General features: G+C 39.8%; 1 protein-coding gene across 2 annotated transcripts in view; it reads right to left on the bottom strand.

Annotated features, from left to right (window-relative positions):
* The window catches only part of XPC (XPC complex subunit, DNA damage recognition and repair factor), an 88,256-nt gene that overhangs the window by 9,911 nt on the left and 53,408 nt on the right, over positions 1 to 24,937 (bottom strand). Inside the window, exon 12 of one of the 2 annotated variants that reach the window (XM_053720919.1) lies at positions 4,128 to 4,262. The exons of the other annotated variant lie outside the window; for it this stretch is intronic. Coding sequence (XP_053576894.1) covers positions 4,128 to 4,262 — 135 coding nt within the window. The remainder of the gene's footprint in view (positions 1 to 4,127; positions 4,263 to 24,937) is intronic. 2 annotated transcript variants of the gene reach the window in all.

The following is a 24,937-nucleotide window of genomic DNA, read 5'->3' as shown; positions in this document are numbered from 1 at the left end:
ATTTCAAAAGTTGTCATTTTCATGCCTGGAAACAGAACGTACCATATGGTCAGTTCAAACGTATTCGCCGCAACTGCAGCACGTTATCTGACTATGATTCCCAAAGTCAGGTCTTGAGGGAACGTTTTCTGGAAAAGAACTATCCACTTAGTATTATAGACAAAGGTTACAGAAGGGCTAGATTAGATGATAGGAATGGTTATTTTATCAACTCTAATAAACATTTGGGACAAGTAACTAATAACTATAATGAAAATCCTCTTTTCATCACGCAATTTAATTCTAATCATGTATTGATTAGAAAGGTGCTGGCCAAACATTGGGACATTCTAACTAAGGATCCCATTTTGGGTAAGTCGATAGGTACCAAACCAAAAGTGGTTTACAGGAGAGCTCCTACTCTAAAGACCCTGCTTGCTCCCAGCAAGATAGTTAAACATAAGAGACAACCAGCCCTCATAACACCGAAGTCTATTGCACCAAAGTTTGGTGCTTTTAGATGTAGAGCGAGCAGATGCAAGATGTGTCAGTCGATTGACACCAAACAAAAAACCTTTCGATCTACTATCACTAATAGATCTTATTCGATCATTGGACATATCTCTTGTGCTTCAACCTATGTTGTATATTTACTCACCTGCTTGTGTGGCATCCAATATGTGGGCAGAACCTGTAGGCGGTTCAGCATAAGGTGGTCTGAACATAAACGTAATATGAGGAAGAATTACAAGTACCATAGTGTCTCTAGACACTGCAACATTATGCACAATGGTGATACTAATTGCTTCTCCGTGACCCCTTTAGAACATATACCTAAATCTTATATCTATAATAGGTATTTTAGATTAAGACAAAGAGAAACGTATTGGATCCACGTTTTGAAATGCATGCATCCTGATGGGTTAAATTTGTGTATTGACCTAGCAGCCTTCCACTAATTTGGGCCAAGCACTAGAGCTGTATCCAGTCATTCTATCCATATCTTTTATTCTTTATTTTATATTTTTTTATATTTACATCTGAGTATTTAGTATAGTCAATGACTAAGATTAATACTGTTTGATTTATTTTTCTCTGGTGCTTATAGTCATTATTAGTACAACTTCCGTTAATTAGGGTCATCCGTTAGAGTTGTTTCCAGTCACTCTACCCATATCCTTATTAGCACAACATCCATCAATTAGGGCCATCCGTTAGAGTTGTTTCCAGTCACTCAACCCATATCCTTTACTTTCTAATTTTACAATTACATTCGAGCACCTTGTATAGTCAGCGACTAAGATTAATATTGTAATTTATTATTTTATTTGGAGCTTTTAGTAATTAGTAGTAGGATTTTATAGGACCCCCTGATATCCATATTTAGGACTTTGACATGGTCTTTTTCGCTGGTCCTCTTAGTCTTACCCTCTTATTATCCAAGGATTGCCCTTCCCCCCCCCCCCCCCTCTTCATAAACACTTCTCTTATTCTTTATTTATTATTTTTTAAATCATTACTCAGCCCCTTTTTTGTTAAACTGGACCATTATTTTTTTCTCTGGTCTGAATTTTTTAATGATACTGGGTTTTCATGATACATTATTATATTTTATTAAACTATGATCTTAATTTGTGAGCGTTTTAATTCTCCACATGTTGTATATTGTTACAGTAATATTTATTATATGTATGATTTGAATGTGTATATTCTCTGTAAGGACAGATCAATTACGAACATATAATTCAGAATGTATGAAATATTTGTGTATGTTATTTGTTGTTGGTAGTCCATCCTTAGCTCCGGCTCCTGAGACACCTCCCACTCGATTCACATCCTATCATCAGTCATTCCCACCTGGAGGTGTGTCGGTAGTAGGAGCTCTGTGATTGACACAGGTGTGTTATAAATAGAGCAGGTATTTCCATGTATTAGTATCAGCCTGATGAAACGACTATTTGTTGAGAAACGCGTTGCTGTACGCTTGTTTTTATCTGTTTGTACTCAATAAATGTATCCTTGAGTACATCACACCTGCCTGTTCTCTATTACTATTGCCGCTGGAGCAATTTGGTACGTTCCTGATCCCCTTTGGAGGTTCGCTGTGTCGAGTTCCCTTCGACTCTATTGGTTCCCCTGCTGGGTTTACTCTGACGCTGCTTGCTGAGTGACGTTTGCCTAGCGTACCGAGCTTACGCCTGTCTGACGGGCGACTTTTGGTTCCGTCCTGCCTGTCTGGGTACACGTTTGTACCGCCGCTCTTGTGAGTAACACTCTGTGTGGGGGGTCCGCTGCTTATGTGTGTCCCTTTGCTGCCTTAAACGATACTTGTCCCATGAGGCGCCTCTTCCATCTGTCATCCACAGGTTCCCGTTGTCCACTCACCATTTCTGAGAGAGCTGCCTGGATTGCTGTTTGCCGAATCCGCCATCTGCCACATGCTGTGATCATTTGCGCACTTCTATAGAGACTCTGTGTGCTATCTCGGTTCTCTTTAATCGGGGGAGGGAAGAGAGCTGTTTGGGAGGGATCAGGGGGTGGGATGTGTCAGGTGGGAGGCTAATCTCTACACTAAAGCTAAAATTAACCCTGCAAGCTCTCTACAAGCTACCTAATTAACCCCTTCACTGCTGGGCATAATACAAGTGTGGTGCGCAGCAGCATTTAGCGGCCTCCTAATTGCCAAAAAGCAACGCCAAAGCCATATATGTCTGCTATTTCTGAACAAAGGAGATCCCAGAGAAGCATTTACAACCATTTGTGCCATAATTGCACAAGCTGTTTGTAAATAATTTCAGTGAGAAACCTAAAATTGTGAAAAATGTCACTTTTTTTTTTATTTGATCGCATTTGGCGGTGAAATGGTGGCATGAAATATACCAAAATGGGCCTAGATCAATACTTTGGGTTGTCTTCTAAAAAAAAATATATACATGTCAAGGGATATTCAGAGATTCCGGACAGATATCAGTGTTCCAATGTAACTAGCGCTAATTTTGAAAAAAAGTGGTTTGGAAATAGCAAAGTGCTACTTGTACTTATTGCCCTATAACTTGCAAAAAAAGCAAACAACATGTAACCATTGGGTATTTCTAAACTCAGGACAAAATTTAGAAATTATTTAGCATGGGTGTTTTTTGGTGGTCGTAGATGTGTAACAGATTTTGGAGGTCAAAGTTAGAAAAAGTGTGTTTTTTTCCATTTTTTCCTCATATTTTATTTTTTTTTTAAATTAAATTATAAGATATGATGAAAAAAATGGTATCTTTAGAAAGTCCATTTAATGGCGAGAAAAACGGTATATAATATGTGTGGGTACAGTAAATGAGTAAGAGTAAAATTACAGCTAAACACTAACACTGCAGAAATGTAAAAATAGCCCTTGTCATTAAGGGTAAGAAAACTGAAAAATGGTCCGGTCATTAAGGGGTTAAAATAATGTTATTTATAGCTACAAACTCTGCTGTCAGAGTGTCTGTAGAATTATATGGCAGCAGTGTTTGTAACTATGTATAACATTGCTATAAACATTGTTGCAAACTCTGATGCTAGATGTCTAAAAACATGTGCACGCTCCTGAGCTCACCTATGGTTAAACTTTAATAAAGGATACAGAGAACTAAGCAAAATTGGTAATAGAAGTAAATTGGAAAGTTGTTTAAAATGTCATACTCTATCAAATCCATGTAAGAGTAATTTTGACTTTACTGTCTCTTTAAGTGCCCCCCTCCCCTGAAAAATCAGGTGTCAGTTCCTGATTGGACAATAGCTGTATGCAGACAAATGCTGGGCGTTTTGGAGTGACTATTTCTGCAATAAAAGGTAATAATGTGATTTCTAACATATTTGTTTGAATGTGCTTTTCAAAATAGTGCGATATTTGGAATATTTAGCTACCACAGCCAGGATATTTTTATTAGGTCCCTTTAAGTGTTAATCTGCACTATACATGATCCCTGAAAACCTTCTCACAGGACATCTACATCATGTCTTGTAAAGACCATCGTAAAATTTGTATAACTGACCAAATAAATGTGCCTGGCCAGAACATAACTGGCACAGCAAAGAACTGTCCTCTTACCAGCAGACGGCTAAAATGGCAAGAAGTTATCGGACCTCTAAAGCAGGGGCTGTAAGTATTGTCTCACCTTCCCATCCACAGCTACAGGTGGCTGATAGTCCTCACATTGCCAGGAGCCAAACAGAGCCAGGTCATTGGCATCTTTTTTCTCCGGGTCTGCCAGGCGGGCTTTCCGGGCACGATTTGACTGGCCTTTCACCATCTGTACCCACAAGAGACAAGTGAACAGCTGTAAGTTACATCCTCTCACACAGGTGAAGTATATATCTCTGTGTATAGCTGGTGCATAGATTGTTCTGTGTCTGAAGAGGTTTCACAGGGTTCAGCCAACACGTTTTCTGCTAGCTTGCACCCTGCCTGTGAGGAACTATGTCTATCAGCTTTTACTTGTTTCTTAAGATAAAAAAAGGTTTTACAGAAACTCCAAAGTGAACTAAATGACAGGAGATTACTATTGAGACGGCAAGATAGGCAGCAGCAAGTTGTAGGAGAGCAGCCAATATACATGGACTGGGGAGGGGGCATTGTCATATAATTCCCTGGCACTGACAGAGATGCCAAACAACACAAGACTTGGGGCTCGCACATCCCTAATAAGCACACTAGTGGAACACTTGTAATGATGTAAAGTATGTGTACAAATGGATAATTAAACAGCACAAACTAACAGAAGTGAGCATTTAGTAGGTTCCCAATTTAATAGATCTGGCCTGAAAAGAAACCAGAGTGGATACAAATCTAAAGGTTATTCATCCTGAAAAGAAAATTTATGCTTACCTGATAAATGTATTTCTTTTTTAAGACACGATGAGTCCACGGATCATCTAATTACTAATGGGATATTCACCTCCTGGTCATTCGACCGAAGTTAGGAAGAGAAAGGAAAAGCCAAGGTGCAGAGGTGTGTGAAGTTTACAATAACCCACAACCTGTCTTAAAACACAGGGCGGGACGTGGACTCATCGTCTCAAATCAGGTAAGCATAAATTTTCTTTTTTAAGACATGATGAGTCCACGGATCATCTAATTACTAATGGGATTCAATACCCAAGCTAGAGTACACAGATGATACGGGGGGGACAAGACAGGGAACCTAAACGGAAGGCACCACTGCTTGAAGAACCTTTCTCCCAAAAGTGACCTCAGCCGAACCAAAAGTGTCAAATTTGTAGAACTTTGAAAAAGTGTGAAGAGAGGACCAAGTTGCAGCCTTGCAAATCTGTTCCACAGAAGCCTAATTTTTTAACGCCCATGAGGAAGCAACACCCCTCGTGGTATGAGCCGTAATTCTCTCTGGCGGCTGCTGTCCAGCAGTCTCATATGCAAACTGTATGATACTCTTCAGCCAAAAAGAAAGAGAAGTAGCCGTAGCTTTCTGTCCCTTACGTTTTCCTGAAAAAAAAACACAAACAAAGAAGAAGACTGAGTCCTTAAGGGACAGTATACTGTAAAATAGTTTTTCCCTTAATGTGTTTACAATTGCGTTTTTTACCAACTGCAGAGTAAAAAATGTATGAAAATTAGCTTTTTAAGGCTTATTTGTGTATATTAAAGCTCTGATTTTGTGTTTTGAAGCCACAACCTAATAAAATGGGTTGAGCTTGTAGGTATAATCAGATCTCATTACTGTATCACATTGTGCACATATACCTGCTTCTTTATCTTATATCTGTCCATAAACCAATCACCAGTACTTTGAGAGAACAATGGAAAATCAACATTGTATTACCTTTTCTCTGCTATATCCGACTGGGAGTGTAATTTCTTCTGCTGGCTGTGTTTATAAAGCTTATCTATAGCTGGTACGCGCGGCCACAAACTTTCAGGATAGGTGGGGATACCACATGCTAAATTAACAATTTCAAATGCCAATATAAGGGTAAAGGAGCTACTTGTAAACAATTTAATACACTCCAGCAGGTAAAGTGGATCATTGGGAACAAATTAAAGGGGAGAAAATTTTTGAGTAAACTGTCCCTTTAGTCTCTTGCAGGTAAAACTTCAAAGCACGGACCACGTCCAAATTGTGTAGGAGACGTTCCTTCTGAGAAGAAGGATTAGGACACAAGGACGGAACAACAATCTCCTGACTAATGTTCTGAACAGAAACAACCTTAGGAAGAAATCCTATTTTAGTACGTAAAACTACCTTATCTGAATGGAAAATAAGGTAAGGATACTGCAATGCCGAGAGCTCTGACACTCTTCGAGCAGAAGAAGAAATAGCAACAAGAAATAAAACTTTCCAAGATAACAACTTAATATCTAAGGAATGCATAAGCTCAAATGGAGCCCCTTGAAGAACTTTGAGAACTAAATTAAGACTCCATGGAGGAGTAACTGGTTTGAACACAGGCCTGATCCTGACCAAGGCCTGGCAAAAAGATTGAACATCTGACAGACGTTTGTGCAACAAAATAGATAAGGCCAAGATTTGACCCTTTAGGGAACTAGTCGATAAGCCTTTCTCCAAACCTTCTTGGAGAAAAGACAAAATCCTAGGAATCCGAACTTTACTCCATGAGTAGCCCTTGGATTCACACCAATAGAGATATTTACGCCATATCTTATGGTAAATCTTCCTAGTTACAGGCTTACAAGCCTGAATCATGGTCTCTATGACGAGTCAGAAAAACCTCGCTTGGATAGAATTAAGCGTTCAATCTCCAAGCAGTCAGCTTCAGAGAAACTAGATTTGGGTGAATTAAGGGCCCTTGAATTAGAAGGTCCTTCCTCAATAGAAGTCTCCAAGGTGGCAAAGATGACATGTCCACCAGATCTGCATACCAAATCCTGCGAGGCCAAGCCGGTGCAATGAGGATCACTGAAGCCCTCTCCTGCTTGATTCGAGCAATGACCCGAGAAAGAAGTGCAAACGGAGGAAATAGGAATGCTAGACTGAAGGTCCAAGGCACCGCCAGAGCATCTATCAGTTCCACTTGGGGGTCCCTGGACCTCGACCCGTATCGCAGGAGCTTGGCATTCTGTCGAGATGTCATCAGATCTAATTCCGGCTGACCCCACTTGAGAATTAGGCTGGAGAACACTTCCGGATGAAGTTCCCACTCCCCCGAATGAAAGGTCTGCCTGCTCAGGAAGTCCGCCTCCCAGTTGTCCTCCCCTGGGATGTGGCTCGCCGACAGACAGCAAGAATGGGCCTCCGCCCACTGAATTATTTTGGTTACTTCTGTCATTGCTAAGGAACTCCTCGTTCCTCCCTGATGATTGATGTAAGCCACTGATGTTATGTTGTCCGACTGGAACCTGATGAACTGAACCGAGGCCAACTGGGGCCAGGCCAGAAGAGCATTGAAGATCGCTCTCAGCTCCAGAATGTTTATACGAAGAGCAGACTCTGAGTCCAAATTCCCTGAGCCTTTAGGGAACCCCAGACTGCTCCCCACCCTAGAAGGCTGGCGTCTGTTGTCACAATCACCCAAGATGGTCTGCGAAAGCAGGTTCCCTGGGAAAGATGATCCAGAAACAACCACCATTGAAGAGAATCCCTTGTCTCCTGCTCCAGTAAAATTTGAGGAGACAAATCCGCATAATCTCCATTCCATTGCCTGAGCATGCTTAACTGCAGAGGTCTGAGGTGGAACCGAGCAAACGGGATGATGTCCATTGCATCCACCATCAGCCCGATTACCTCCATACACTGAGCCACTGATGGCTGAGGAGTGGACTGAAGGACTCGACAAGTATCGATAATCTTTGATTTCCTGACTTCTGTCAGAAAAATCTTCATTGATAGGGAATCTATTATAGTTCCCAAGAAAATTACCCTTGTATTTGGGACTAAGGAACTCTTTCCCAAATTTACCTTCCACCCTTGTCTGAATGAAAAATCAGATAAGGAGAATCACAATGTAAGGCCGATAACTCAGAGACTCTTCGAGCCGAGGAAATAGCCATTAAAAACAGAACTTTCCAAGATAACAGCTTGATATCAATGGAATGAAGGGGTTCAAACGGAACACCCTGTAAAACGTTAAGAACTAAGTTTAAGCTCCATGGCGGAGCAACAGTTTTAAACACAGGCTTAATCCTGGCCAAAGCCTGACAAAAAGCCTGAACGTCTGGAACTTCTGACAGACGTTTGTGTAAAAGGATGGACAGAGCTGAGATCTGTCCCTTTAACGAACTAGCAGATAAACCCTTTTCTAAACCTTCTTGTAGAAAAGACAATATCCTAGGAATCCTAACCTTACTCCATGAGTAACTCTTGGATTCGCACCAATGCAAGTATTTACGCCATATTTTATGGTAAATTTTCCTGGTAACAGGTTTCCTAGCCTGTATCAAGGTATCAATCACTGACTCCGAGAATCCACGCTTTGATAGAATCAAGCGTTCAATCTCCATGCAGTCAGCCTCAGAGAAATTAGATTTGGATGTTTGAAAGGACCCTGAACCAGAAGGTCCTGTCTCAGAGGCAGAGACCATGGTGGACAGGACGACATGTCCACTAGATCTGCATACCAGGTCCTGCGTGGCCACGCAGGCGCTATTAGAATCACCGATGCTCTCTCCTGTTTGATCCTGGCAATCAGTCGAGGAAGCATCGGGAAGGGTGGAAACACATAAGCCATGTTGAAGACCCAAGGTGCTGTCAGAGCATCTATCAGAACCGCTCCCGGGTCCCTGGACCTGGATCCGTAACAAGGAATCTTGGCGTTCTGGCGAGACGCCATGAGATCCAGATCTGGTTTGCCCCAACGCCGAAGCAGTTGGGCAAATACCTCCGGGTGAAGTTCCCACTCCCCCGGATGAAAAGTCTGGCGACTTAGGAAATCCGCCTCCCAGTTCTCCACGCCTGGGATGTGGATCGCTGACAGGTGGCAAGAGTGAGACTCTGCCCAGCGAATTATCTTTGAGACTTCCATCATCGCTAGGGAACTCCTTGTCCCTCCCTGATGGTTGATGTCCGACTGAAACCTGATGAACCTCAGAGTTGCTAACTGAGGCCAAGCCAGAAGGGCATTGAGAACTGCTCTTAATTCCAGAATGTTTATTGGAAGGAGTCTCTCCTCCTGAGTCCATGATCCCTGAGCCTTCAGGGAATTCCAGACAGCGCCCCAACCTAGCAGGCTGGCGTCTGTTGTTACAATCGTCCAATCTGGCCTGCTGAAGGGCATCCCCCTGGACAGATGTGGCCGAGAAAGCCACCATAGAAGAGAATCTCTGGTCTCTTGATCCAGATTCAGCATAGGGGACAAATCTGAGTAATCCCCATTCCACTGACTTAGCATGCACAATTGTAGTGGTCTGAGATGCAGGCGTGCAAAAGGTACTATGTCCATTGCCGCTACCATTAAGCCGATTACCTCCATGCATTGAGCCACTGACGGGTGTTGAATGGAATGAAGGACACGGCAAGCATTTAGAAGTTTTGTTAACCTGTCCTCTGTCAGGTAAATTTTCATTTCTACAGAATCTATAAGAGTCCCCAAGAAGGGAACTCTTGTGAGTGGCAATAGAGAACTCTTTTCTACGCCCACCTTCCACCCATGCGACCTTAGAAATGCCAGAACCAACTCTGTATGAGACTTGGCAGTCTGGAAACTTGACGCTTGTATCAGAATGTCGTCTAGGTACGGAGCTACCGAAATTCCTTGCGGTCTTAGTACCGCCAGAAGAGAGCCCAGAACCTTTGTAAAGATTCTTGGAGCCGTAGCTAACCCGAAGGGAAGAGCTACAAACTGGTAATGCCTGTTTAGGAAGGCAAACCTTAGGTACCGATAATGATCCTTGTGAATCGGTATGTGAAGGTAGGCATCCTTTAAATCCACTGTGGTCATGTCCATTTTGAACGATGGAACTCTTAGGAATTTGTTTAGGATTTTTAAGTCCAAGATTGGTCTGAAGGTTCCCTCTTTTTTGGGAACCACAAACAGATTTGAGTAAAACCCTTGTCCGTGTTCCGACCACGGAACTGGGTGGATCACTCCCATTAGTAAAAGGTCTTGTACACAGCGTAGAAACGCCTCTTTCTTTATCTGGTTTGCTGATAACCTTGAAAGATGAAATCTCCCTTTTGGAGGAGAAGCTTTGAAGTCCAGAAGATATCCCTGAGATATGATCTTGCTGATAACCTTGAAAGATGAAATCTCCCTTTTGGAGGAGAAGCTTTGAAGTCCAGAAGATATCCCTGAGATATGATCTCTAACGCCCAGGGATCCTGGACATCTCTTGCCCAAGCCTGGGCGAAGAGAGAAAGTCTGCCCCCCACTAGATCCGTTTCCGGATCGGGGGCCCTCACTTCATGCTGTCTTAGGGGCAGCAGCAGGCTTTCTGGCCTGCTTGCCCTTGTTCCAGGACTGGTTAGGTTTCCAGCCCTGTCTGTAGCGAGCAACAGTTCCTTCCTGTTTTGGAGCGGAGGAAGTTGATGCTGCTCCTGCCTTGAAGTTACGAAAGACACGAAAATTAGACTGTCTAGCCCTTGGTTTGGCTCTGTCTTGAGGCAGGGCATGGCCCTTACCTCCAGTAATGTCAGCGATAATTTCTTTCAAACCGGGCCCGAATAATGTCTGCCCTTTGAAAGGTATGTTAAGCAATTTAGATTTAGAAGTCACATCGGCTGACCAGGATTTAAGCCACAGCGCTCTGCGCGCTTGAATGGCGAATCCGGAGTTCTTAGCCGTAAGTTTAGTTAAGTGTACTACGGCATCAGAAATAAATGAATTAGCTAGCTTAAGGACTCTAAGCTTGTCTGTAATCTCATCCAATGTAGCTGAGCTAATGGTCTCTTCCAGAGACTCAAACCAGAATGCCGCCGCAGCCGTGACAGGCGCAATGCATGCAAGGGGTTGTAATATAAAACCTTGTTGAACAAACATTTTCTTAAGGTAACCCTCTAACTTTTTATCCATTGGATCTGAAAAAGCACAGCTATCCTCCACCGGGATAGTGGTGCGCTTAGCCAGAGTAGAAACTGCTCCCTCCACCTTAGGGACCGTCTGCCATAAGTCCCGTGTGGTGGCGTCTATTGGAAACATCTTTCTAAATATAGGAGGGGGTGAAAAAGGCACACCGGGTCTATCCCACTCCTTGTTAAAAATTTCTGTAAGTCTTTTAGGTATAGGAAAAACGTCAGTACACGTCGGTACCGCAAAATATTTATCCAGCCTACATATTTTCTCTGGAATTGCAACCGTGTTACAATCATTCAGAGCCGCTAATACCTCCCCTAGCAATACACGGAGGTTCTCAAGCTGAAATGTCTGAGTCCAGTTTACTTGGATCAGATCCGTCACCCACAGAATGAAGCTCTCCGTCCTCATGTTCTGCAAATTGTGACGCAGTATCAGACATGGCTCTATTATTATCAGCGCACTCTGTTCTCACCCCAGAGTGGTCGCGTTTACCCCTAAATTCTGGCAATTTAGATAATACTTCAGTCATAACATTAGCCATGTCTTGCAAAGTGATTTGTATGGGCCGCCCTGATGTACTTGGCGCCACAATATCACGCACCTCCTGAGCGGGAGACGAAGGTACTGACACGTGAGGAGAGTTAGTCGGCATAACTTCCCCCTCGTTGTCTGGTGAAATTTTCTTTACATGTACAGATTGGCTTTTATTTAATGTAGCATCAAAGCAATTAGTACACAAATTTCTATTGGGCTCCACATTGGCCTTTAAACATATTGCACAAAGAGATTCCTCTGTGTCAGACATGTTTAAACAAACTAGCAATGAAACTAGCAAGCTTGGAAAATACTTTTCAAATAGATTTACAAGCAATATAAAAAACGTTACTGTGCCTTTAAGAAGCACAAAGAAACTGTCACAGTTGAAATAACAATGAACCAAATTAGTTATAGCAACCAAATTTTCACAGTAAATGCATTAAGTTAGCAAAGGATTGCACCCACCAGCAAATGGATGATTAACCCCTTAGTACCCAAAAACGGATAACAAATTAATATAAACGTTTTTATCACAGTCAAAAGCACAGTCTCACAGGTCTGCTGTGAGTGATTACCTCCCTCAAAACTAGTTTTGGAGACCCCTGGGCTCTGTAGAGACGTCCTGGATCATGGAGGAAGAAATAGGAAGACTGTGACTGAATTTTTACTGCGCAATAAAGCGCCAAAATAGGCCCCTCCCACTCATATTACAACAGTGGGGAAGCTCAGTAAACTGATTTTATTCATAAATAAACGACAGCCATGTGGAAAAATAATGCCCAAAAAGTTTTATCACCAAGTACCTCAGAGAAAAACGATTAACATGCCAGTAAACGTTTTAAAAATAAAATTTTGAAATGTTACCAATAAGCCTGCTGCTAGTCGCTTTCACTGCAGTGGGGGCTCAAATATAAGTTAAATGTATACAGTATTTTCTTAGTGAAGTTCCATTCCCCAGAAATACCTCAGTGTAAACATACATACATATCAGCCTGATACCAGTCGCTACTACTGCATTTAAGGCTGCACTTACATTACATCGGTATTAGCAGTATTTTCTCAGTCAATTCCATTGCTTAGAAAATAATATACTGCAACATACCTCCTTGCAGGTGAACCCTGCCCGCTGTCCCCTGTTCTGAAGTTACCTCACTCCTCAGAATGGCCGAGAACAGCAAATGGATCTTAGTTACGACCGCTAAGATCATACACAAACTCAGGTAGATTCTTCTTCTAATGCTGCCTGAGAAAAAACAACACACTCCGGTGCTGTTTAAAATAACAAACTTTTGATTGAAGAAATAAAAACTAGTTTTAATAACCACAGTCCTCTCACACGTCCTATCTATTAGTTAGGTGCAAGAGAATGACTGGGTATGACGTAGAGGGGAGGAGCTGTGTGGCGGCTCTGCTTGGGTGGTCCTCTTGCACTTCCTGTTGGGGAGGAGATATAATCCCATAAGTAATGGATGACCCGTGGACTGACTACACTTAACAGGAGAAAATAGGGATAAAACGTGTAAAAGAAAATAATCTAAAAGGGTTAAATATAAACAATGATCAGAATAAATTGTCCCGTAAGAGCAAATATATATATAGGCTCAGTAAGCAACGATGGTATTGTATATCACTAGTAGTCTATTGGAGCTTAGTCTATTCACTTTATGCTCTCAGATGTAGTTGATCTTGCTCATCGAGTATTGGATCAAACTTAAACACATTTGAGAGTGGTACCTTAAGCTTTGTTATGAAGAGAGAAGGCAGCTGTCTGTAGTAGAGTGGATCGATCTTTTCCGTCTCTATTCAGTAGTCGGTCTGTGTCCGATAACCGCCTCTTCAAAATCACAAGAGCAGTGTATCCAGTAGCCAACTTAGGCTTTGCTGGCGTCTTCTGTTTCTGCACGGCCGGTCACGTGATGCTGTGTCAGCTGTCAGGTAGCGTGTAGCCGTATCAGCTGTTTTTACCTGTGTCCGCGCACTCTCTGCTTTCAGTGAAAGCTAAGTCGGTATATTCAGAATTGGTGTGTTGGAAGTTCCTCCTTCCAGGCTTACAGCTGAGGGCAAACTCTTCTTAATGGAAAGTAGCAGCACTCCTCTTTTTAGATAGAAATAGAGGGTGATGTAAATATCTCAAAGGTGGATGGTAGTAAACAACTTGAACGCGTTTCTCCCCTTCCTGGGGCTTTTTCAAGAAGTGTTCACCTGTCTTCTAAGGCTCCTTAATATACACCTCATAGGTGTTTCATTGGTCAAAAGTCCTGTGGGTGTGTGAATCAATTACCTGGTGAAATTTAAGGTGGTAATTTTTCGTTCTATGCAATAGATTATAATTCAATTTCTTAGGGATATTTAAGGTGGTATCCTTTGGATCTCAGCAGTAGTGATTTTACAAACATATACTGCATAGGTTATACAACATTCTCCATATATATATAAATTATAGACACTTGGATAATTATAATAGATTATTATTAGTGTAAGAGATATAGTTAGATTCAGTATATTTTACTTGAAAAGATAAAAAAAAAAATATTAAAATTAAAAAACAAAAGGTTGAAAAGGATAATATTTTTAATCATACATAAATGGGCTTAGATCCAGTTCTGAGTTTAAACCCAGGGGGTGTAAAGTTTTCATATTGTATATTAGCTCAGCCTCTCTTTTGAGTAGTTTAGTCTCGTAATTTCCCCCTCTCCAGTCACGTTTAACTTTCATTATTCCCCAGAAAGAGAAATCTTTAAGTTTATTGTTGTGGACATTCCTAAAGTGACTATACAGATGTGTGTCCATCTTTCCCTTTTCTATTATGCACAGGTGTTCCCTTATTCTTTCCCTTAATGTTCTTGAGGTCTCACCTAGGTACTGTTTTTTACAGCTACACTGTATTAAATAGATGATCCCTTTATCAGTGCATCGTATTGTATCCGTAATGGGAAATACTTCACCCGTCTGTGTGGAAGAGTACCATTTTATTTTATTGCTGTAGTTACATGATCTGCAGCAATGGCAGGGGTAGAAACCTTTTAAGTGTGTTCCCTAAAAGATCCTGTTCTTTTAGGGGGGGTTTTGTCTTAAATTCACTTGGCGCTAGTAGTGTTTTTAGGTTTCTGGATTTCCTGTATATAAATTTTGGATTTAGGGAGATTTTATCCCCTATGATTGGATCTTCTCTCACATGATGCCAATGTTTCTTGATTATTTTTTCTATCTTTTTGTGTTCTCCATTAAAATTTGTGATAAATGGAACTGATATTTCATCTATTGGTTATATTTCAATATTGGTTTTGTCTTTATATGTAAGTAGTGTTGCTCTATCTATGTGTTTAACTTCTTCATAATTTACCTCTATTAGCTTATCTTCATAGCCTTTTTCCCCAATTTTTTTGCTCAGGATTTGTGCCTGTTCTTCGTAATCTAATATGTTTGAACAATTCTTTCTTATTCTTAAGAACTGTGCTCTAGGGATATTGGTTTTCCATTTGGACAGATGGCAGCTATCCGCATGTATAAAATTATTAGCGTCCACTTTTTTGAAAAATGTTTTAGTGGTAAATTTATCTGTTTCTAGTGTTATATCAAGGTCAAGAAATGAGACCCTTTCTTTACTTATTTCATATGTGAAATGTAATCCTCTATTGTTTGTGTTCATAGCTGAAAAGAATTCAGTTAGTGTAGTATCATTCCCTTTCCATAATATAAGAATATTATCTATGTATCTTTTATAGGACACCAGGTTTTTCGCCAAGCTATTCGAACCTAGGAAATCGGATTCCCAGTCTCCCATAAATAGGTTCGCATAGCTTGGCGCAAACCGCAGGAGGCACCACGTAGGAGATATGATTATGACGCGAATAATAGACAAAGACAGTATCACTACTCTGAAAGAGAGTATGCAAATCAAACAATGAATAACCCTAGATTCGACATAGAGTATCATAACCATTACCAAAGCTACTCTAACCAAAATTGGAGAAACGAGAGAAATAAAGAAAGATCACACATTGACAGGCAACATAACTCAATTTATAAGAATGATAAGAATTGGAGAATACCTCTGAGAAACAGATTCCAACCATTGTCACATAAACCAGACAATGACCATCAAATAGAAAGAACTGATATAGCCCAAGGGGCTCATTTTTAAAGGGGACAACCCAAGGGCAGAAAATGCCAGGGGCACCATTATAGAAAAAGTCCAACTAGCTCCACTAATGGGTCAAAGAAAAAGAATGTTAGAGGAAAGAGAGGAGGAAGGAGGAGAAATAATAAAGAGGCCCAGAGAGAGAAGGGAGATGTGGTAGAACCAAAGAATCATGGAATTTTTAATATTAGCAAAACAGAACTAAGTAATGAGGAAAATAAAGTACTAGGACGTGGTCTATCGTTTGCACCCACGTCTCAACTAAATAAATTTGAAACCCTCATAAACGTAACACAATTTGTAAGGAAACTGACACTAAAAAGACACTTCCTTAAACACCCATTAGAATTTACCCCCAAACCACCAGCAATAACTACTGCAAAATATACTCACACTGAACTAAAACCGAAATCCAAATTCTACCCCACACAAGACAAGGGTAAAAATATAGAACTAATCGAAACACTAGTACAGAAAGACCTTGAAAAATATAAAAATAATAGAAAACTACCACAGAATCTGACAAAATCTGAAAATGCTACTCTACAAAAGTTAAAGAAGAACAAAGATATTATTATAAAACCAGCAGACAAAGGGGGAGGAGTGGTGATAATGGATAGGAGCTACTATGTACAAGAGGCAGAAAGACTATTAAAATATATATCAACCTACAAAGAACTTAAAAGAGATCCTACCAGGATATACCAAATTCTTTTGAAAATGCATTTAGACGCCACAAAAGAGAAGGGCATTTTGAACACGAAAGAATATAACTATATATACCCAGAATTCCCCAAAATACCAATTTTCTACTTTCTACCTAAAATACATAAAGATCTCAAACAACCTCCCGGTCGCCCAATAATCTCAGGTATTCAATCACTTACTTCTAATTTATCACAGTACATAGACGGATTTCTCCAAAAATACGTCAAAAATCTACCATCTTTTCTAAAAGACTCAACCCAAGTCCTACAATTACTAGACAACCTAAAAATAGAGGGTGATATACTACTGGCTACGTGTGATGTAACATCACTGTACACAAATATTGCACACGATCTAGGCATTAAAGCAGTCTCCAACTTTCTATCAAAAGATGACACTATCGATAAAGAACAAAGAGTTTATCTTAGAAAGTATTAGATTTATCCTGGTGAATAATACATTCTCCTTCAATCAAAAAATGTATGTGCAAATAAAAGGCACTGCAATGGGCACCAGGTTTGCGCCAAGCTATGCGAACCTATTTATGGGAGACTGGGAATCCGATTTCCTAGGTTCGAATAGCTTGGCGAAAAACCTGGTGTCCTATAAAAGATACATAGATGATATTCTTATATTATGGAAAGGGAATGATACTACACTAACTGAATTCTTTTCAGCTATGAACACAAACAATAGAGGATTACATTTCACATATGAAATAAGTAAAGAAAGGGTCTCATTTCTTGACCTTGATATAACACTAGAAACAGATAAATTTACCACTAAAACATTTTTCAAAAAAGTGGACGCTAATAATTTTATACATGATAGCTGCCATCTGTCCAAATGGAAAACCAATATCCCTAGAGCACAGTTCTTAAGAATAAGAAATGATTGTTCAAACATATTAGATTACGAAGAACAGGCACAAATCCTGAGCAAAAAATTTGGGGAAAAAGGGTATGAAGATAAGCTAATAGAGGTAAATTATGAAGAAGTTAAACACATAGATAGAGCAACACTACTTACATATAAAGACAAAACCAATATTGAAATACAACCAATAGATGAAATATCAGTTCCATTTATCACAAATTTTAATGGAGAACACAAAAAGATAGAAAAAATAATCAAGAAACATTGGCATCATGTGAGAGAAGATCCAATCATAGGGGATAAAATCTCCCTAAATCCAAAATTTATATACAGGAAATCCAGAAACCTAAAAACACTACTAGCGCCAAGTGAATTTAAGACAAAACCCCCCCTAAAAGAACAGGATCTTTTAGGGAACACACTAAAAGGTTTCTACCCCTGCCATTGCTGCAGATCATGTAACTACAGCAATAAAATAAAACCGTACTCTTCCACACCGACGGGTGAAGTATTTCCCATTACGGATACAATACGATGCACTGATAAAGGGATCATCTATTTAATACAGTGTAGCTGTAAAAAACAGTACCTAGGTGAGACCTCAAGAACATTAAGGAAAAGAATAAGGGAACATCTGTGCATAATAGAAAAGGGAAAGATGGACACACATCTGTATAGTCACTTTAGGAATGTCCACAACAATAAACTTAAAGATTTCTCTTTCTGGGGAATAATGAAAGTTAAACGTGACTGGAGAGGGGGAAATTACGAGACTAAACTACTCAAAAGAGAGGCTGAGCTAATATACAATATGAAAACTTTACACCCCCTGGGTTTAAACTCAGAACTGGATCTAAGCCCATTTATGTATGATTAAAAATATTAAAAATATTATCCTTTTCAACCTTTGTTTTTTAATTTTAATAATTTTTTTTATCTTTTCAAGTAAAATATACTGAATCTAACTATATCTCTTACACTAATAATAATCTATTATAATTATCCAAGTGTCTATAATTTATATATATATGGAGAATGTTGTATAACCTATGCAGTATATGTTTGTAAAATCACTACTGCTGAGATCCAAAGGATACCACCTTAAATATCCCTAAGAAATTGAACTATAATCTATTGCATAGAACGAAAAATTACCACCTTAAATTTCACCAGGTAATTGATTCACACACCCACAGGACTTTTGACCAATGAAACACCTATGAGGTGTATATTAAGGAGCCTTAGAAGACAGGTGAACACTTCTTGAAAAAGCCCCAGGAAGGGGAGAAACGCGTTGAAGTTGTTTACTACCATCCACCTTTGAGACATTTACATCACCCTCTATTTCTATCTAAAAAGAGGAGTGCTGCTACTTTCCATTAAGAAGAGTTTGCCCTCAGCTGTAAGCCTGGAAGGAGGAACTTCCAACACACCAATTCTGAATATACCGACTTAGCTTTCACTGAAAGCAGAGAGTGCGCGGACACAGGTAAAAACAGCTGATACGGCTACACGCTACCTGACAGCTGACACAGCATCACGTGACCGGCCGTGCAGATACAGAAGACGCCAGCAAAGCCTAAGCTGGCTACTGGATACACTGCTCTTGTGATTTTGAAGAGGCGGTTATCGGACACAGACCGACTACTGAATAGAGACGGAAAAGATCGATCCACTCTACTACAGACAGCTGCCTTCTCTCTTCTTAACAAAGCTTAAGGTACCACTCTCAAATGTGTTTAAGTTTGATCCAATACTCGATGAGCAAGATCAACTACATCTGAGAGCATAAAGTGAATAGACTAAGCTCCAATAGACTACTGGTGATATACAATACCATCGTTGCTTACTGAGCCTATATATATATATATTTGCTCTTACGGGACAATTTATTCTGATCATTGTTTATATTTAAACCTTTTAGATTATTTTCTTTTACACGTTTATCCCTATTATTTTAATACTGGACGTCCAGATTCTATATTTGAGTGTTTTATTATTGAGTGTTTTATTATTGAGTGTTTTATTATCGAGTGCTCTATTTACATTACCGAGGTCATCTCCTATCCACTTGTGTATTTTAGCTTACTATTTAGGAATAGGGAATCGTTCTGCTTGACATTGTACCTCTCTATTGTAATCTGCTTGTTTGAGCTAGTCTTTAGAGTTAGGTTTTACTGCCCTGCATACCCCTTCCCTTTAATTTTATATTGTAATTGTGCTTGATATTTTAGACATTGTTCTTTATCAATTGTATTTATTAATCTACTAATATTAAATATCTTGTTATCTTTTCTAGAGTGTTGTATCATTTAAGCAATCTCTTAGAAGCCCCATAATATATCCTATATTATTTCTTGCTCATATATATATATATATATATTTTGTATTATTTATTCGTATTTTCATATAAATATAGATCTATCCTAGCTGTAAGCGCCAATACTTCCACTTTTCTGTAGCTACACACCCAAGGGATTTCTTGAGAGGGTCCCTACTTGTATTTGGCTTTAGGTTATAACTAGCGCTGATTCTTCCCCTACTCCAAAACTCCTTAAAGGGAAAGTCAACACCAGAATTTTTGTTGTTTAAAAAGATAGATAATCCCTTTATTACTCATTCCCCAGTTTTGCAAAACCTTTACTTCTGTGACTAACTTGTATCTAAGCATCTTCTGACTGCCCCTAATCACATGACTTTGTTATTATCTATTGACTTGCATTTTAGCCAATTAGTGCAGCGTCTGCCACTAGCCACGGGCGTGATCACAATGCTATCTATATGGCCTACATGAGCTTGCTCTCCCCTGCTGTGAAAAGTAAATAAAATAGAGGCGGCCTTCAAGGGCTTAGAAATTATCATATGTGCCTTCCTAGGTTTGCTTTCAACTAGAATACCAAGAGTACAAATCAAAATTGTTGATAAAAGTAAATTGGAAAGTTGTTTAAAATTACATGCCCTATTTGAAAAATGAAAGTTTATTTTTTTACTTGACTGTCCCTTTAATAGAGTCGGCTATGGGAAACATCTTTTTAAATATAGGAGATGGAGAAAAAGGTATATCTGGCCTTTCCCACTCCTTAGCAATAAGGAAGCTCGGTCAGGGACCAGAAACACGTCTGTCGAGGAAGGAACCTCGAAACACTTGTTCAGCTTACTGGACTTTTTAGGAACAACGACCGTAGTGTCACTGTCGTCCAAAGTAGCTAAAACCTCCTTAAGTAACAGGCGGAGTTGTTCTAGCTTAAACCTGAAAGATACAACCTCAGTATCAGAAAGGGGAGCAAGTGACATCTTGCAAAGCCCCTTGGTCCATACTGATCACAATAATACAATCTTGAAATAAAAATTGAATTTGTAACCAAAAACATTTTTAAGTGCAAAAACGTTACTGTGTCTTTAAATTTAAAAGTGCAACTCTTTTCCTGCACTAGTAACAATCGTATATAACAATTGAGAATCAAAAAATAAACGACACCCCTACACCTCAGCAGCCCTGCTGAGGTGCCTACTTGACTCCAGAACCTGCAAAACCTCCTTTCTTGTTGTGCAACAATCCGGACTCCACAGGGATATGTCACAGCTCTATCCGCACCTAAAAACGCATGTAGCAGCAAGAGCCATGCGTAGTAAGTCAGAGACAGTCAGAGTTCCTGCTCTGTAGAGACTATAACCACGGAAACGCAGTGAAAAAGCGCGTAATCGGAAGCCCCACCCTTCGTGAGTGTTACTACACGCAACCTCCTCTCCCAGTCAGCATTTTGAGACAAATAAGCCACCGCTCAGTAAAACCACCAGGCCCTGAATAACCATGTCTCCTAACCCCAGTGCCTGCTCATATATATTCTATGTTCCCACAGAAAACTGAGAATATATGTCCCAACTCAAGTGACTTCTCTGAGCCCTTAGAGTGAATAAATGTTTGTGAGTAAAGAGCTCCCCTTTCCTCTGAGTTTTTGCAAAGTCCCAGAAAAAACAAAGTGGCACTTACCTCACATGTCTGCCGTACAGACAGGCATTTCACCAGGTTTAAGAGGTCCTCTCCCTCCCATGGACCTGTGAAAAAGAAGACGTTCCTGAGTAAATATCCCTCAGGTATTCTAGATTTAGGGCAGCATGAATATATGGGAGGCGCAGTTAGAATTATGTCCCACAAGTTCCCATTGCTCTAAAGCCACCAAAGCCCTACTGAAGAGACTGATATGGACTACGGCTACACCCTAGAACAAAGCAGCACACTCGGGTACTACTTTAAAAATAATAAACTCTTGATTGAAGAATCGAATCTAACACCTCACTTTACCTCTGCCTATCACTAACGTAGGCAAAGAGAATGACTGGGATGGGAGGGAAGGGAGGAGCTATTTAACAGCTCTGCTGTGGTGCTCTTTGCCTCCTCCTGCTGACCAGGAGTTGAATATCCCATTAGTAATTAGATGATCCGTGGACTCATCGTGTCTTAAAAAAGAAATATAGATTAATTCCATTAATCCGCAATGCCATGCTCTCCCAGAGGTTTCTGTCAGATTATTTGGGGCATTTTTTTCTATCTTGAAGATATGATCACATATTATTGGTTTTGTAGTTCTCAAAGCTGTGAATTTGTGTCTGCAGAAATAATATGCCCCCTTCTTCACAGCAAAAATGTTACAATATAAACATACAGAATTGAGAAATAGACCTTAAAGGGACATTATCATGAAACTGAAAACTTTTGGGTTTCAGATAGAGCATACAATTTTCTGATTTACTTCTATTATCAAACGGTGCTTCATTCTCTTAGTATTCTTTGTTGAAGGAGAGCAATCCCCCACTATGGCCTAGCTGAGAACATTGGGTGAGACAGTGACAAGCAGCTAGTTCACAGTAGTGCATTGCTTCTGAGCCTACCGATGTATGCTTTTCAACAATGGATACCAAGAGGAGGCAAATTAACCATTATTTCTCTTCTTTCTGAATCATGAATTTGAATTTTTACTTTACAGTCATTTTTCCCCTTCTAATAAAGTACAGCTGAAACGTTGATCAAATATGAATATATAACTTATTAAAAAAACAAAATGTATACTTACCTGATAAATTATTATCTTTCGGAATGATGATGGTCCACAGTCCTCCATAACAAATGGGATATATTTCCCACCACTAGGAGGAGGTCATGAACCCATACAAGAGTTTTAAAACCCTCCTACCTCCCATCTCTCTCTAGCTTTACGTACAGCCAAGCAGAGAATAGGAAAGGCAAAGCAGGGTCTATAGAGGTGTCATCAGAACTGTCGGGCAGGGCCTGTGGACCATCATTATTCCAAAAGAAAAGAATTTCAGGAAAGCATAAATTTTGTTTTCGTAAAATGATGATAATCCACAGTCCTCCATAACATATGGTATTAATACCCAAGCTGATGGGCTATGATACGGACAGGGTGGGAAAATACTTTCTCTGACAGTTCCTATTTAGCCAACACTGCGGGCTGATGGACTTTCATGCCAAAAGCTGTTTGTGAAAAAACAAAGACATTAAAACGATAACATTTTGAAAAGTATGTAAGGAAGACCAAGTGGCAGCTTTGCAAATCTGCTCCAAAGATGCATCATTCTTAAAAGCCCATGATGTTGCCAGAGCTCTAGTAGAGTGAGCTGTAAATAAGTTTAGGAGGCAACTTACCTGCCATCAAGCAAGCCTTGTGGATAGCTAATAAGAAACTTACCTTCCAAGACAACAGCTTAATGTCTATGGAGGACCCTGAAAAGCTGAAAGAAATAGGTTCAAATTCCAGGAACAAAAAACAGGTCTTACAACGTCTGAACAAAGGTATGAACATCAGGAAGTTTAGCCAACTTCTTATGGAAAAGAACAGATAAAGCTGAAATTTGACCGTTAAAGTGAAAGTAAATCCTAGCGTGGTACAAACGCTAGGATTGACTATTGAAACAAATAAAGGGGACTTTCATTCATGAAGTATAAGATACTTCATGTAGAAAGCTCCTTTATTTGTTTCAACCGATCGCGGTTCTCAGCTGCTACAGCGGCCCATGTCTGAAAAAATGTTTTGCTAAGAGGTGACGTTTTCACCTCTTAGCCAATAGCTGTGCGGTAAATCCGGCTCCCATGGGGTTTTATAAATATTGTTATACAATGTGGATTAAAGTATTAAAGCTTACAATCACTTTAATAATCTACATTACTGCATCGCACATGAATGTGAGAGCCATTTTAAGTGCTTTAATACAGTTCTGTAAAAGCTCAGTAGAGGAATAGTCTGCTGCAGCCAAACAGGTGAGAGAAACAGCCAGTCTAAGTAAAAGGCCTGTTTGAAGCGTTTCCTTTAGAAGAACTCTAATTTGCAGTCCATTAGGTCTCTAAACGAAGTGTTATCCTTCAAAGCGATAGTTGTACGTTTGGCGAAAGTGGAACTAGCACGATCATCTTCAGGGATTGTTTCCCACACTTCCAAATTCTGTTCTGGAATGGGGTACATTTTCCAAATTCTTGTGGAATTGGCTAAATCAGGGACCTGAAACAACTGTGGAATTTTTGATGGAGCTTTGAAAACAATATTTAACCGATTAACAGACTTGTTTTCAGCAGGTTTTTCTAATGTCTTTAATACCTCCTGCAATAAATTGCAGATATGCTACACCTTAAATCTAAAAGGCATTATCAAATACAGTCTCAAGCACAGGCTCCTGTTCATCTGATGACACTTTCCAATCAAACCTAGATATATTTGCATCCTCAGAGTCAGATCCCTGTAAGAGAGCAGGAACTTGGGGTTGAAGGGGACGGTTTTGCACATTAACTTAATTAGACTGAGATAAATTCTGAGATGTACGATTTCTTGGTTTGGGGATTCCTGCCAAACAACCTTTCACAATTTTATACATGCTGCTTTTAAATTCAGGAGTAAAATCAGTAGAGTCCCTCTGAGTAACAAGCATTGGGTAAACTTCCCTTTGAGTGGAAGGTTGTGTTTGGTTTGCATGCAAAATTTTAGGTAAAGAATTCTTACAGATTTGGTTGACCTGGCATACTGGAACAGATTTGCAAATATGTAACTAGAGGGATATCAGAAACTGACTCCTCTAAAGAAATATCAGTGGGGTCAGAAACATGTTTTCCCATGTTTGTACTTTATTATATAATGTGTCATTGTATACTGTTACATAAACAGTACAGAGAAAACCTGGTAGAGAGCCCTCTACACTATAACAAAACTCCCTCAGACACTTGTACAATCTCCCAATATCGTATGTTTGACAAACCCGAAGAATTAAGTGAATCCCTTAGGCACCCACATGGCAGCTCCTGTATGTGTACTCACCCCTTCCTGGGACTGGCAAGCACTAAAAATAAGGAGTTAGAATCTGTTAAAGATCAGACCCCAACTGTTGCAGTTGAAATCTAGTCAGAGGCTCCAGATAGCTGAGAAAAAAAGCCAGGGAACAAAAAAAAAAAAAAAAAAAAAGGATGGGGCTACCACCAGGAGTACAGCCAGTTACTTGGCAATAATAATAATAATAATAATAAAAAAAAACATTTGAATGTTTAAAAGTAAAATACAAAGTGTATTAAGCATAAGAACCCTATAAACCCTGATAAATATGTTCCCCAGCCTAACCGAGCCTGCACTATAGTACCGCATCATGTATGAAGCGAATGCCATACACACAATTTATTAAGTGCTCAAAACATTCACCCAAAAGCTGCCAGAGACTTCCCTTATAGTGTTGCCAATGCTA

This window comes from Bombina bombina, chromosome 7, assembly GCF_027579735.1.
Source record: "Bombina bombina isolate aBomBom1 chromosome 7, aBomBom1.pri, whole genome shotgun sequence".
Classification (NCBI taxonomy): Eukaryota; Metazoa; Chordata; class Amphibia; order Anura; family Bombinatoridae; genus Bombina; species Bombina bombina.
This window is presented reverse-complemented; position numbering and strand designations above follow the sequence as displayed.